Source organism: Lagopus leucura, unplaced genomic scaffold (assembly GCF_019238085.1).
Source record: "Lagopus leucura isolate 7727_CA_CO unplaced genomic scaffold, USGS_WTPT01 Super-Scaffold_100004, whole genome shotgun sequence".
Taxonomy (NCBI): domain Eukaryota; kingdom Metazoa; phylum Chordata; class Aves; order Galliformes; family Phasianidae; genus Lagopus; species Lagopus leucura.
The window spans coordinates 2,849,929-2,863,833 of record NW_024962264.1 but is presented as its reverse complement, the minus strand read 5'-3'; the positions used below and the strand labels follow the sequence as shown (position 1 = coordinate 2,863,833).

Genomic DNA, 13,905 nt, shown 5'->3' with positions numbered 1-13,905 from the left:
TTTTATAAACTGGGAACGTTGATGTAGGATGGGACACATCTGACCAGCAGGAGCAAGAATACATTAGGCAGCAAGCTGATGAGGCTCATCATCAGGACTTGAAACTAGATTTGATAAAGGAAGGGGATGTACTGCTAAGGTACAGAGAAGAATGCTGGGAACACCCTCGCTTTAGGAAAGGGAAAACAACGGATTTGTCCCAGGGATTCTAGAATTATCATTTTAGAATAGTAAACCTTTTCTCCTTCTCATCAGTGAAATGTATTGTCATCCTTACTTACGAACTAATGTCTGTAATTTTGAAGGCTTGGGTACATTTCTTTTGTTTACCAGGTTAACATAAAATGAATGAGATGGCCCAAAATATGTTGAAGACATCGAGGAGAATCTACAGGTCCTAGAATTTAAGGCTAATTTCCCTACTAGATTTTTTTATTTTTGAGAATGTGAGATGTTGTTCTTTTTTCTTCTCCTATAGACTTTTGTCAAGTGGAGCATCTGTACTTTCCCTATTTCCCTATCTATTGAACTGATACTACAGTCAGCTGATAGCATTCCTTTAAAAACAGTGGGGGAAAAAAAATCAACAGCATCAAAATCATAGAGATTGATTTTTCTCATCTCTCTTAGTGTAAAGCATTTTAGTAGACTTAGTGTAAGGCATTTTGATAGGTTTAATGTTACTTTTTTTTTGGATCACTTCTAACTTGAAAAATGTAGCTTCTGCTAACTTGAACATCTAGCTTCTGAACATTAAATTTAATATGTGCAAAGGAAATCTGACTGTTCTAACGTGAGTTTCAACATTTGAATACAAACAAGTAGAAATTGCTTTTCTAACTTCAGTTACCTTGTTACGTTTCCAAAGATCATATTGCTACTGCTTGCTTAGGCTTCTGGGTGATCTTGGAATTTATGAGGCTGACTTAACCACGGCAAATCTTGAATCTTTTTAGATGAAATGCTTTCTGAGGTACATTTATCCTCACTTAGGTACGGTCTAGATTCTTGTTTTTATAGTAACTACCTTATATTTGACTCTGTAACCACAGATCCTTCCTTGATAACATCTAACCATGTTGATCCATTTTATTCTCTATGCAGCCCTATCCTTCTCCACATTACTAATCACTTCACCTGTATATGCCATCTGCCGATTTGGTTTTTGTATTTATTTTAAATGATCAAAATAGTCAGAATGAGTCACAAGACTTCCAAAATACTATTGAGTTCCTTATTGACACTTCTTTTTTTTTTACTGATACATTTATTTAAGAAAAACGTATCTTTATTGATACGGCAGAGGTTGATTAATTTGTTCTTGTTTTCTTATGATGATACTGTGTGTGAAATTAAAAATACATTCAAGAAGCTGTTAAGCTTAGCAATGTACCTTTGCAAATTACATCCCTAGAATAAGTGAAAGAAAATGGAAATGAGCTTGTCTGACAGGCTGTATTTCTTAGAAGGTGGTGTTTAAAAAAAAAAGTTGCAACACTTAGTACAAAATATATCCAGCCTTCAGATGTGGATTCTGCTGTTTATTTCTTGAACAGATTTTTTTTTTGTGCTGTCATAATATATCCCACCTTAAGGAATTTTACTGATAAGTGAACATCTGTTAAAAGGTTCTGTCAACAAGACAAATATGGTGAGTTAGGAACTCCCAAGAACAGTTAGTTTGATCCTGCTGATTTTAAAACAATAGTTATGTTTTCTGTTTGCTAATAACTTGGTAAGTAAACAGCTTTACCAAAGTCTTACACAGGTTATAATTTCATATCACAGCCAATCTGATCTAAATCCAGTTTTCCACTAAAACATGTAGTTCCAATTTTCTTTTTCAAAATCCAGATTGCCATATTCTAATGCCTGCTCTGGCCTTGTGATAGGTGGGGAAAAATCATACAAAACTCCACAGAGATGAGTTTTCCTTTCAGAGAATTAGGCAGTGTAATCCAATCACATCTAGAGGCTAGAAGTGGATGAATCTGCAACAGTTGGAACAGAAAATCACAGTTAATGAAGACTAATTGTGATACAAAATCTCTTCTTGACTTTCTAAAACTTGACGTCACAGATCTTTTGGGGAGTTCTGAATATTGATTAAAAGTGATTGAAATTTCTAAAGATGCACAAAGTATTTTGCAGTGTATAAACAAACACTGAATCTCATATCTGTAATCAAATGTTTAGCTTGCTAAAGATAAGAATTGAATGGCAGGAGAAATGATAGCTACCCACAGAATCATACTAGGGATTACCGCAGTCATTTGGACTAACCGTTCATCAAATATGAATGATTATTTCTATTTTTAAAATAAAATTGAACAAATTATTAGATGGAAAGCATCATGAGAGATTACAGCTCAAAAGATGGAATCTGATGATATTAATATACACCTTAAAATACAGGACAGTAGTTGTAAGTGTTGGTGGATTTTATTGCCTCGTGTGATGTGATGTACAAACAAGGATTTAACAACTGAAGCTAATGGGAGTGAGTGTTTTAACCAATTTTAGACCAGATTTTATGAAAAAACAAGCAAAGCAGCAGTGTTTCTTATCCTCCAAGTGTTGCATTTCCATGAACCAGTTGTGATTTTAACTACATTTCAAGACTTGAAAGCTCAGATTTCAATCACAGTAAAAGATGCAACAGTATGTGTTGAAAACTTGAGTCTTTTGTACTTAAAGAAGGGCTTTTAAAGCGTTAGGAGTAGCTGGCACTAATGTTCAGGTAGCATTGTGTGCCTCTGTAAGTAATAACAACTAAATGTTGCTTTGTGTTAGTTCTTATCTTTGTGAATGGTTTTCATAATTGTTCATGTGCTAACAAGGTTGCCATCTTTTTATAAAGTGTTTATGTTAGTGTACAGAAAATAACTTGCTGGAGGAAAACATATTTGTCCTTTCTCTTCTCTGTAATACTCCTATTGTTCTCTTTGATATGTTTAGACATTTTGTATTTATGTGAATAATAACTGAATCCATTCTTTTCTATTCCTGCTGGTTCTTTTGTAGAATGACTTGAACACAAAAGCATCTGTATTGCTTGATTTTTCAGGAACTATCATATAATGCAAATGCATTAGTTTTCTAGTTTTGGGATACAGGTAGAGGACAGGAGGAGCAATTATTTTACAAATGAATGAACTGTATTTGCTTTCATTTTTCTGTGAATGGTACAAAACTGTGCAGCCATTAGATGATTAGAAGAGTTGTATTAGCTTTGGTTCTTTCAGATACGAAAACGTTTCTATGTGTGCTATCTAAAATTAAAATTCAGAATATCTTCACATACAAACATCTTAATACCTTGGATGATGTCCAGGTCTTTAAACATAAGCGGTGCGCAAATTAAAGAACACTTCTCGTGGAGAAGTTCATTTGAGAGAAGAACTGGTAGCTATTAATTATGAATTGTTTACTAAGTGGATGTGCACCCATAATGAAACAGTGGTCTTTTCAGGTCAACTACTTTGTTAGCAGGTCCTCAGAAAGATAATAGGCTTTTCAAAAGCCTCTAAGAAGCTGATAAAATTAGCAGGGCAATTGGTGTTTATTTTAGTTAATTTTGAAAATGAGTGGTTTGGTGGTTTTTGTTTTTTTTTTTTTTTTGTTTTTTGTTAGGAATTACTGAGAGGAGAAAATCACGTATGCTTGGGAAATTATCTTCTCATGGATATTCAAAATTTTCTAAATCACCATTTGCGATCGTGAATAAGTAAAATCAGCTTTGTCATTTGTAGTTTCTCTACAGTGCTTCTGTATAGTCAGATTATATATATTTTCTACATGTTCTGAGTTTTTTTTATTAATCTCAGGAAGTCTTTTTTAAAGATATAAACTTTAAAACTGCAATAAATAATTACAAAGTAACTGGAAAATCCCTGACTTCACATGGTTTCAGTTCTTTGCTTCACAGCAACCTTAAAATGATCTATTAAATGATTATTAGAAACAATTAATTATGCTAGAGAACTCTAAGAGCCCAAATGTAATTTCATGGTTATAATTTTCTTGTCAGGTAATAAAACGGGATGAGCTTGGCAAGGATCTGTCTGACTGCTCTCTGTTCGATTTGCTGAAATATGATGATTATAATAGTGACAAGCACCTCGGTCTGGAAGAATTCTATAGAGCTTTTCGTAAGTACAAAGATAAGCCTATTCTTTTTTCAGTTTTCTTTCCTATCTCTTGCTTTGTCTTCCTAAAATGTCTTTTTTTTTTATTTTTAGATTTTGATACATCAAAATGTTGTATTTAAACAGGCGTAATGTAGCAGTCATGATATTATAGAGAACTCTTAAATGAAGTCGATAAGGCATCTGTTTGTGTCCTTATTTCTGAGGGATTTTGGTAATGGAGAATTTGTAGATGATATTCTTTGATGCCAACTGCACTAAAAAAATCTTTGTTGTGCACAAGTGAAAACAAGTGCAGTCTTGACGTTGTTACAGAAATGAAAATGGTAGCACGTTTCCCTACACCCTTTCTTATTGAGTGCTGGTAAAAGCAGTTGTGATAAACCCAGCAACAAATGTACTGCTTTAATTGGTGCTTTAGGATTCAGAGGGGTGTACTGATTTGTAATATGCTTCTGCTGGGTGCTTGTTCTCTGAATGCCAAAGGTGTCTGGGATAAGTGCTTGTAGTACATATGAACTTCTAAATGTATCCACTGGGATATGGATCAAAATGATATCGAAAAGAAGAAAGAAATGGGATGATTTCTAGTTCCTTTATTCAAGGTACATATTCATTGCATTGTTTAAAAATAAAAGCTTGAAAAGCTTCCAGTTCATTGTGTGCCCAACAGCCAGAGGAATGTGAAATACCTTTAATGGCTGTAATTATGGCACAGTGTGTGCTCTTTCAATAAAAGAAAAAGATTAGCTCTAGTTCCACTGCATTTGGTCTTCAGAGGTCTTGAATTTAGTCATTCTAATCCACATCAAAAGTATTAACAAAAATTATGTATTGCTTTGAAAGTACACCTAGTGAAACAAAAGGAAAATTAAATGGCAGCCTTCTGGTTATTAGGCTACTACTCTTACAGCAAAACAAGCTGAAACCAAGTACTCCACACAGGCCAAGCCAAACTCAAAGTGAGTATGACAGCTCCAGTCCAGAGGTGTGAGATGTGACCTGCTCTTCAGCAATGGCAAATTGTGTGTTTGTGAATACAAAGAATTAATATGGGTGGTGAGCCGCAGTCATGCGAGTAGCACTCCATCACATTTTCCATAATTTAAGTGCCTACTAAGTTAAAATCAAACTAAGAGTCAAACTCTATTTTTCTTTAATAGAATGTAGGAATACAGAACAGATTTATTCCAAACAAAATAAAAACTTTTCCTTCTTCAGAATTTTCTTATTTCACTGTTTCGATTTGGTGTCCTAAAATATTATGATGGTATGGTAGCATGCGTGGTGATTGTGAAATTATTATTTTTCACTGTGTGATGATTTTTGACCACTTCTGATGTTTTCAAATGTGTAGAAGAAACAATCCAAGTGATCAAAATATGACCAATTTTTTAAAAAGCACTTTTCATAACTACATCTTGAGGTCTTATAACTGAGCAGTAGCATTGGCAGGGAATAATTTTTGAATTGTTTTTTTTTTTTTTTTTGAAAAAAATTTAAAAGATACATTACTCTAAATTAAAAATGCTTGAACCATAATTGTTTGTTTTTTTTTTTTTTTTTACCCATTCCACAGTTCTTTATTCCTTGAGCTGATAGTATATGTTTGTCTGTTTTTTCATTTTTCGTTTCCAAATTTTCAATCTATTTTTAAATACAGTGTAGTACCTTATATTTCCAGTGGGTTTGTCTCTATACCTCTTAGCAGTAGCGTGATAGATTTGATAACTGTTGAACTCCTCTCATTCTCTCTGAAGTTTGTCTGCCTAACAGCTGGAACAAAATTATTCATATTTATGCTGAAGAGCAGCAAAAAAAATTTGGGTTCATACAGCTGAAGAAATGGCTCCTATACAAAAATGCAGTGCAGAATTAAGTTTCTTTGTTTGCTTGTTTTTCCCATCTTTAACGAATTGCTTATTTAGGTAAGAAAAGGGAATGGAAGAAAGAGAAGGAAAGAATTTTTTTTTCAGTCTCTTGTACAAGGCAGTTAAATGGGCACAGAAATACAAGCACTGTGTCATGGAAAAGGAGGTGGGATATCAGTCACAGGCCCACAGTCTGTAGTAATTCCTAAATCATTTTTCAAGGATGCTTTAGAAGACAGCCTTGTAGCTAAAGCAACTAAAATATAAAACATACCATAAATAGTAAAATATGATTTTAAGACATTTGAATGTGGTGAAGGCTGAAGAGCCCTCATTTTTAAGTATGGGTTTTAAATGATATCTACCTTCAGCAGGAGAGTGCTACGCAGAAAGAATCAGAAGATTCAGAAGGCTGAAAAAGAACTGAGAGTAGGCATTAGTGGTATTTGTGTCATAAACTTGAGCTATAAAGGGGATGGCTATAATCAAGCATACCACGCGCATTTCTAGCTGTGATTTTTAACTGGCATTTAAAAACACTTCAATAGGATTTTGATCTTTGAACCCAGTTGGGCAAAATTAAAAGGTATTGTCACTATTATGCTGACCAGCTTGCTCTCAAAGTTTTTTTTTTTCGTTTTAAAGGATTAGGCAATTACATTTCATTTAAATATGAATGCATATCTACGGGCTTTATTATCAGTACTGCCACACTAGCACTTGCAGGTGAGAAATCTTTTTTCATTGACATACTTAATTAGAAATGTTTCTGTCATCTAAGGACTGTAAATTCATAATACAGCTGTAAATTTTACTGCTTCATTTTTTGTCACAGACAACAGGAAGTTTGTTTTTTTTCTAGTAGAAACTAATTCTCCTTAAGAGCAAATTAAATCATTGACTGTTGTAAATGTATTTACACACACACACACACACACACACACACATATATATATGTATACACATTTTTATATGGTATATATGTATCTGTGTGGTATATGTGTAATTGCATATATCCTGTGAATTATTTTTGTCAATCTGTTTTTGTTTGCAAAATGAGTAAGAGAGATGGGCAGGATAACTTGAGATAAAAATATAAGCAGTGGTGTAATAATTCCTCTAATAATCCCTCTCTCCTTCAGAAAATCAGATATTGAGGCACTAATAAAGAAGGGAAATACTAAAGAGGGTGAACTGCCTTTGAAGTACTCGCTAAAGTCCCAGTCTGCAAAATGTTACAAGAATTTGAAAGTGCTTACTGGCTTGTGTAGTGTTTTGACTACAAGTAAGCCTGACGTGGCTTTTGTGTTATCAGCTGCTTTCATATATATCGTGAGCTTGTTTTTGTTGCTATGGCGTATACCCACTAGATATATTTACTAGATGTAACAAGTTGTGTAAAATAGAGCATACAGAAAGGTACTTGATAGTTTTTTTCCATTTGTTTAATTAAAGTGGGATGTATAGATCTCTGTACATCTTACAACCATGGGACTGAGGGGAATCATCTTGAACAATCGGGTCAATCTTTCACTGCTCCAGCTGCACAATGTAAAATTCTCTTCTGAGAGTTATCCAGCTCCATCTTAGCATTTTATTTTGTTGGTTTGTTTTCCTTCACCATATAGTCCCAAATTTTATATAAGAGATTTTATATAAGAGAATGTGGTTTTAGATTTAGTCAGAGCAAGATGTATTTAACCTTGTCTGAAAGGGTGGCTGGAAGCATAGGAGGCTGAAGCCAAACAAAAAGGAGAAGTAGAGGATACAGATTTGTGAATGCTTTTTCTTCTGAAAAATAAAACTCATCTGATGCACTTTTTTGAGGATCTTCTGTTTTTTATGTAATGTCTTCTGTGCAATGAAGATGATATTGTGTTTAATGCCGGTCTTCTGTTGCTCTTTTCTAAAATTAATATTTTCTCCCTTATAGTTGCTTACAAAATGAAATTTCAAAGCAGGTACTTCAGGTGGCCTTTATAGTGGCTTACAAAATCTCGAGGGATACTAGAAGTAAGTAAATAGCTTATTCTCACTCAGTGCAGTGCAGATGTGTATGTTGGCCCTTCTGTGATCACAGTAGAAAGAATGATGGTAATTTAAATATTTATGAATAGAACTGATTGAATACAACAAATAGAAATTACAAGTTTATGGGAAATAAGTGCTTTTCATTGGTCCTTTATAATAATAGAACTAAATGCTTTAACAACTCATAGTCTGTATAAAATGAAAAAATGGTGTTTGCCAAAATTTTTTAGATTAATGTAGAACTATTTTTATCTTATGTGCCAAAAAGGGGCCATGAAATGAAAGTCTGAAAAAGAGGAGGCTCAGGGGAAACCTTATTTCTCTGTACAGATACCTGAAGGGAGATTGTGAAGAGATGGGCATCGACCTTTTCTCCCATGTGACTGTTCACAGGACTAGAGAGAATGGCCTCAATTTGTGCCAGTTGTGTTTCAGGTTGAGCATTAGGAAATATTGCTTCGAGAGATTGATCAGGCACTGGAATGGGCTGCTCAGGGAGGTGCTGGAGTCAGTGTGTTTCTGGAGGTGTTCAAAAAGTATTTAGATGTACTGATGGACATGGTTAAGTTGGAGATATTGGTGATAGGTAGACTGTTGGGCTGAATGATCTTGGAGGTCTTCTCCAGCTTTTTTATGTACTTGCTATTGCTGTATGTATTTAAAAGTACCTTAAAAGCGTTATTCAGGTCACAAATACCAAATTGAGATCTTATTGCTGGGGTAATGTTTGTGAATCTGTATGTAAACCTTCAATAACAACTGTTATTAGCTGGTCAGGGATGGTGATGCAAAAATTCCATTCACTGTAGCTTTTGGGTGAATCTGTGACCAGTGCATAATATGAATGTCAAACCTTGTGCTTTGTTTTGTGTTGAATGATATAGAAAGGTAAACAGCAAGAACTATCCATAAATGCAAGTCTCAGTTAAGAATTATTATCAGGTAGTCTTAATTCCTGCAAAATGTTTTTAAAATTGCACTGCTCTACTTAACATAGTTTCACTCTTAGTTTATTCTGTCAGCTGCAATTATTACAGGTGCATGTTCCAAAATCCTTTTTTGAAATGTGTATCTCTTTCCAAAGAAAAAGACCAGAACTTACCACTCCCTGTTGTCCCCTCTCCTTTCTCTCCCCCCAAAAAGAAATCTAAGTAGAATCATAGAATTGTTAATGTTGAAAAAGATCTCTAAAATCGTCTAGTTTAACCATCAATCCTTCAGCACCGTGTGCACTAAATCAAGTCACGCAGCACTACATCTATATCTTCAAGTCCACAAAGTCTTACTCAGAAAATACCCACTGGATTTACATTTGAGTGATTTCAGTATCGTGTCAAAAATGTTTAATGTGAAATCTGAGTCAAAGCTTTTTAACTGTGACAGCTCCTCAATAATAAAACTGTTTAACAAATAGCAGAAGAAAGAGTTTCTGAAGATCTGTCTCCTGCTATCATTAATTCCTTCTTGGCAACAAGTAGTGTGTGTCCGGTTGTTGTTCTGGGGAGAATTATATTTCAGCTCTAGCTTTGGAAAATACAAATAAACAACATACTGAGTAGAAGGTATTGAACTTTGTGGTAATATTTTTCCACTCGATATAATCCACCTGTGCTACCTGTATTTTCAGTCTAGAGATCATCAGCAGGAAAAGAATACAACCTACAACCCCTTGTATAGAATGGGCAGAATTTAAAGCTCATCGTTTCAGTGAAGTGCATTTTTCAGGCTTAAAATGTTGTTCCATGATTTGAAGTAGTACGCCTGTAATTTCTTGCGTGCTACTAATTAATTCATTTTGATACCAGGGATTCCCACGTAATCATAAAATGCATTTTATTTGGTTCATCTCTAATAAGACTTTTAGAAATTATGTTTTTTTGTGTTCTGTTATACGGATACAAGTTTTGTTACTGTTTTACTTTGTGCTAGGCTAGGAAGATAATGTTTTCATGACAATGCATTAATTCTATTTAAGAAGACACTTAATGGCAAAAAAAACGAAACAAAACAAAAAAAGAAACCTTAAAGTATGCAATATTCTTATTTATTTTCAATTTACATTTGTAAGCCTGTTTCATGCGTGCCCAACCTTGCATGTTAAGATCAGGAGCGTGATAAGCCTTGCTGAAAGATTTGAGGTGGCTTGGGAATTAGTGCATTGGGCCATGGCTGGTGGTGAGCCTAGCTGTTGAGTGATTGGAGTCTTCTTGGACCACCACTTCAAGTGCATTCCCATTCCCAAGTTGCTTCCAGCACAATATGCAGCCTGTATTGCATATGCTTTCAATGCAGCCCTACCAGTTACAGTTCCTGGAGCTCTGTGCACTCTAACAGCTTTATATGGTCAATACACAGGACTTCATAAGCAAAAACATTTCTAATCAAATTGCAATTAGAATTTCACATTATTTATTGCAAGATCTTTTCTGCTCATCTTGCCTTCTGCATTTCTCTTTACAATCGCTCTGTGTGTGTTTTTTTTATATTAAAAGAATAAGCATGCTTATTATTACTTTTTCCCTTAAATGTTTCCACTTGGCAGTGTAGAAGACCTTTGGGAAATACCGAGTTTTTGCCCATTCAGTTCTGGATCAGTGTAGGAAATGTTTTTTTTTTTTAACAAACTTAATTTTATAGCATGCATTCTAAATGTTGGTTAATATGTGATGGTATTATGTAGTTAGTTTTTTTTTTTTTTTTTTCTTTTGAAGTTTAACCTGCATATTGCTTTTCTTCTGGATAAGTGTCTCGCTCCAATTTATAGGAGGGAGAGGAGGTTCTTTTATTATCTATATACCCGGCGTGAGATTAAGAAGCAACGGTTCAAATGTTGGTCGGATCAGTTCATTACAAATCTTAATCAGGGAAATGGGGAAGGTGAGGATGGACACTATTATGAATTAGGGTAATGGGGAAGGGAAGGAGGGTGATAGAAAAGATAGAAAAGAAGAAGCAAGGAGTCTTTATAGGCAGCAAGAGGGACATAGTCACCACCATGGATCCAGCGTGGTTTGTAGTTCAGTCTTTGATCTTCATTAGTGGTGGGTCGTCAGGCATTGTTGTTCTCTTGACAATGACGACAACGACCATGGTGATGATGGCCCTTTTTCAATGCTTCAAAGTGGTTGAGTCAGCTCTTTTTGCAGTGACAGCTCAAATCCAAAGTGATCGAGTCAGCTCTCCTTTGAGTGGCAGCTCAAACCCAAGGTGGTTGAGTCAGTTCTCCTTGCGGTGGCAGCTTCTGGCTCTGGGATCTCAGCAGGAACCTCCTTTGTTCTTATCTTTCTGGTCTTGCCAGCAGATAAGAGGAAGCAGGGAGGCACCAACTTGTATCTTGCCTTCGCAGGATACAATGGTATCATCCCCCAGCCTTCCATACTTAGCTGGAGTGGTTTAGCCACAGGCCAGATCTTCTGCCAGTGAACACTCCTGAGCACTCTCTTCCGCTCTTCTACAGAGCAAGCAGCTCTGGGGGAAGGGGTTTGCAAATGTTCCCAAAGCAATATCGATTGTCACACAGTTAGCACCCATCACTTGACAAGTCACTCAGAGTCTTTTCACAAGAAAAACCTCAGGAAGCAAGCTTTGAGCCAAAAAAAACAAAGAAGGATTCTCACAATAAGGAAAAAAGTTATCAAGATATTACATGATTTGGTTTTTGACATGAAGTTCTGAATAAGTGTGGTGTTTGCAATTTTATGTAGTTCTGTTAATGTCTCTCCTAGGCCAGAAAATATTTGTACACATTTAGGTGAAATAGAAAATAAATAAGAAGTGTCAAAATGATTGCATCCCATTTTAGTGCAAATAAGCTATTATTTTATAAATTTAGACACATAGAAATGGAATTCTAATTAAGTTATGCATGACAGCTTTGTGATAAGTGAATGATTGTTTGTTCTGTACATTTAGCTGTAAATCGCTATCCATGGTGAACTTCAGTCTTTTTACAGCTGATATCTTTATGTTGCTAGTTCAGAGATAATATTTTCATTTTTGCAAGTCATTGTACCTGTAAGATTGTGTTGTTATTGATGTTCCAGCATTCACAAACACCTTCATCTAGATGGTTCACATTTCAAAACACTTTGAAAATAATAATTTATAATCAGTTATCTTTACTAACTGTTGTAAGGGAATCAGTCTTATTGCAATGCAGGGGCTAAGGCATAGGGGAGAGAAAATGCTTCCAGATTATTATCCATAATGTGGAATGACTTGAATAAGGGAGGTGATCACTAGCTAATCCACAAAGCAGGGACATTAAAATATGTTATTCACAGCAAAATTACACTTCTCCAACTGTAATGAATATTAATATGCTCATAAAATATTATTTAGTAAGAAATGTTGATAGCCATTGCACTACTTGTTTTCTTTGCACCCATAAAAATCACCTCTTTATCTGGATTTCTTATTTGGAAGTAGTTTTAGCCTAGAACTATGATACTGTTAACCAACAATAAATACTCATTTAAGCAAAATTTCTAAAATAATTTAACATTATCATAATTTAAAATATACATGCATATTACTCTTCCTTCAAAAATAAATGGAATCATGTTTAAGTTATTGAGGAATCAGCATAGTGTCATCATCTCTTTAAAACAAACAAATGAAAAAGCCATGAATAGGGGAAAATAAAAAGGTAATGCATGCAGTTCTTTTAAGAGTCTTAGGTATGTATTTGAGAAAGTTGCTTTACTTTGAATATAGAGCAGAATGTAAAAAATTTCTAACTGTTTGCTAAGAGGAGATTAACAACACTTAGCAGTTGTTTCAATGTTGGGATTTTTTTAAAGACGTATCAGAAACACTGCTAACCAGAAATCTGAGGAGGATTTACTGTAACATGATAAGAACCTGAGTTAATTTCTCAACTGTGCTTAAGAAATGGGGGGGAAAAAAAAAAGGAAGTTGGATCTGATCTCAAGTCATGAAAAGGAGATCCTTTAAAATACTAAGATAATTTAAGTATTTCAGATGATGAGTGAATTAAATAGATTCCTTTTTCTCCTAAGAATCAATTTATTTATTTCAAGAAGGATAAATTTATTGTTTTTGAGCAGATTTTTGTTTTAATGTTGTTTTTTTTTCCTCTGCAAGCTTGAGTTTGCTAGTTGTTCTTAAGCATAGAACACTAATGTTCACCTTACAAACTAAGTAACTTTATTCCTCAAATTGATGGGTGTTGTTATATTTTTACATATTCTGGAATCCAAATCAATCTTTTCCTGAAAGAAGACTCTTGGGGATTTGTTCTTTTTTTTTTTGATAACTGATCTATTCTGCTCATTACTGTTGGTTCCAATCGTGTGTATAGGTAAGCAGATAAGTTATTACAGTCAGAAGACTATAAAAGGCTTTTAGTAGTTCCTGGGATTTGTGAATTTCTTAAACTTTAAAAGGGAATCCGAAGAAGTAGTTTTGCACCTATAGTTTTGCACCTAGATTGTATGAAAGAACATTGGAAATTTGTAAATAGGGATTAAAAAAAAATCTGACCCTGCAATGGTTGTGTGCTTTTCTTTAGACCTTAATGTTATAGAAAAGTGTATTGCGTTATACTGGGAAAGTTTTTTTGATTGAATGCTTTCAAATTTTTATTGCATATGATAAGGGGAAAAGAGCTGAAAAATCAGATCACAGAATCACAGGAGTTGGAAAAGGGACCTCAGGAGATCATCGAGTCCAACCCCATTGCTTCCATTGCTCTCTCAGTTCATTCCAATTTTCCTACAGAATTGCATTCTGGCAAAATGTTTTTATTTCAGGGAATTTCATTACTAACTTCATTTCCAAAGCACAATAATTACAATTTCAAGTTTTACTATAGTATTCTTCTATAACTTATG

The 13,905-nt window shown here is 34.5% G+C and overlaps 1 protein-coding gene across 1 annotated transcript in view; it reads left to right on the top strand.

Moving 5' to 3' along the window:
• The window catches only part of FSTL5 (follistatin like 5), a 238,833-nt gene that overhangs the window by 143,721 nt on the left and 81,207 nt on the right, over positions 1-13,905 (top strand). Inside the window, exon 6 of the mRNA XM_042871332.1 lies at positions 4,031-4,151. Within this exon, the coding sequence (XP_042727266.1) occupies positions 4,031-4,151 (121 nt within the window). The remainder of the gene's footprint in view (positions 1-4,030; positions 4,152-13,905) is intronic.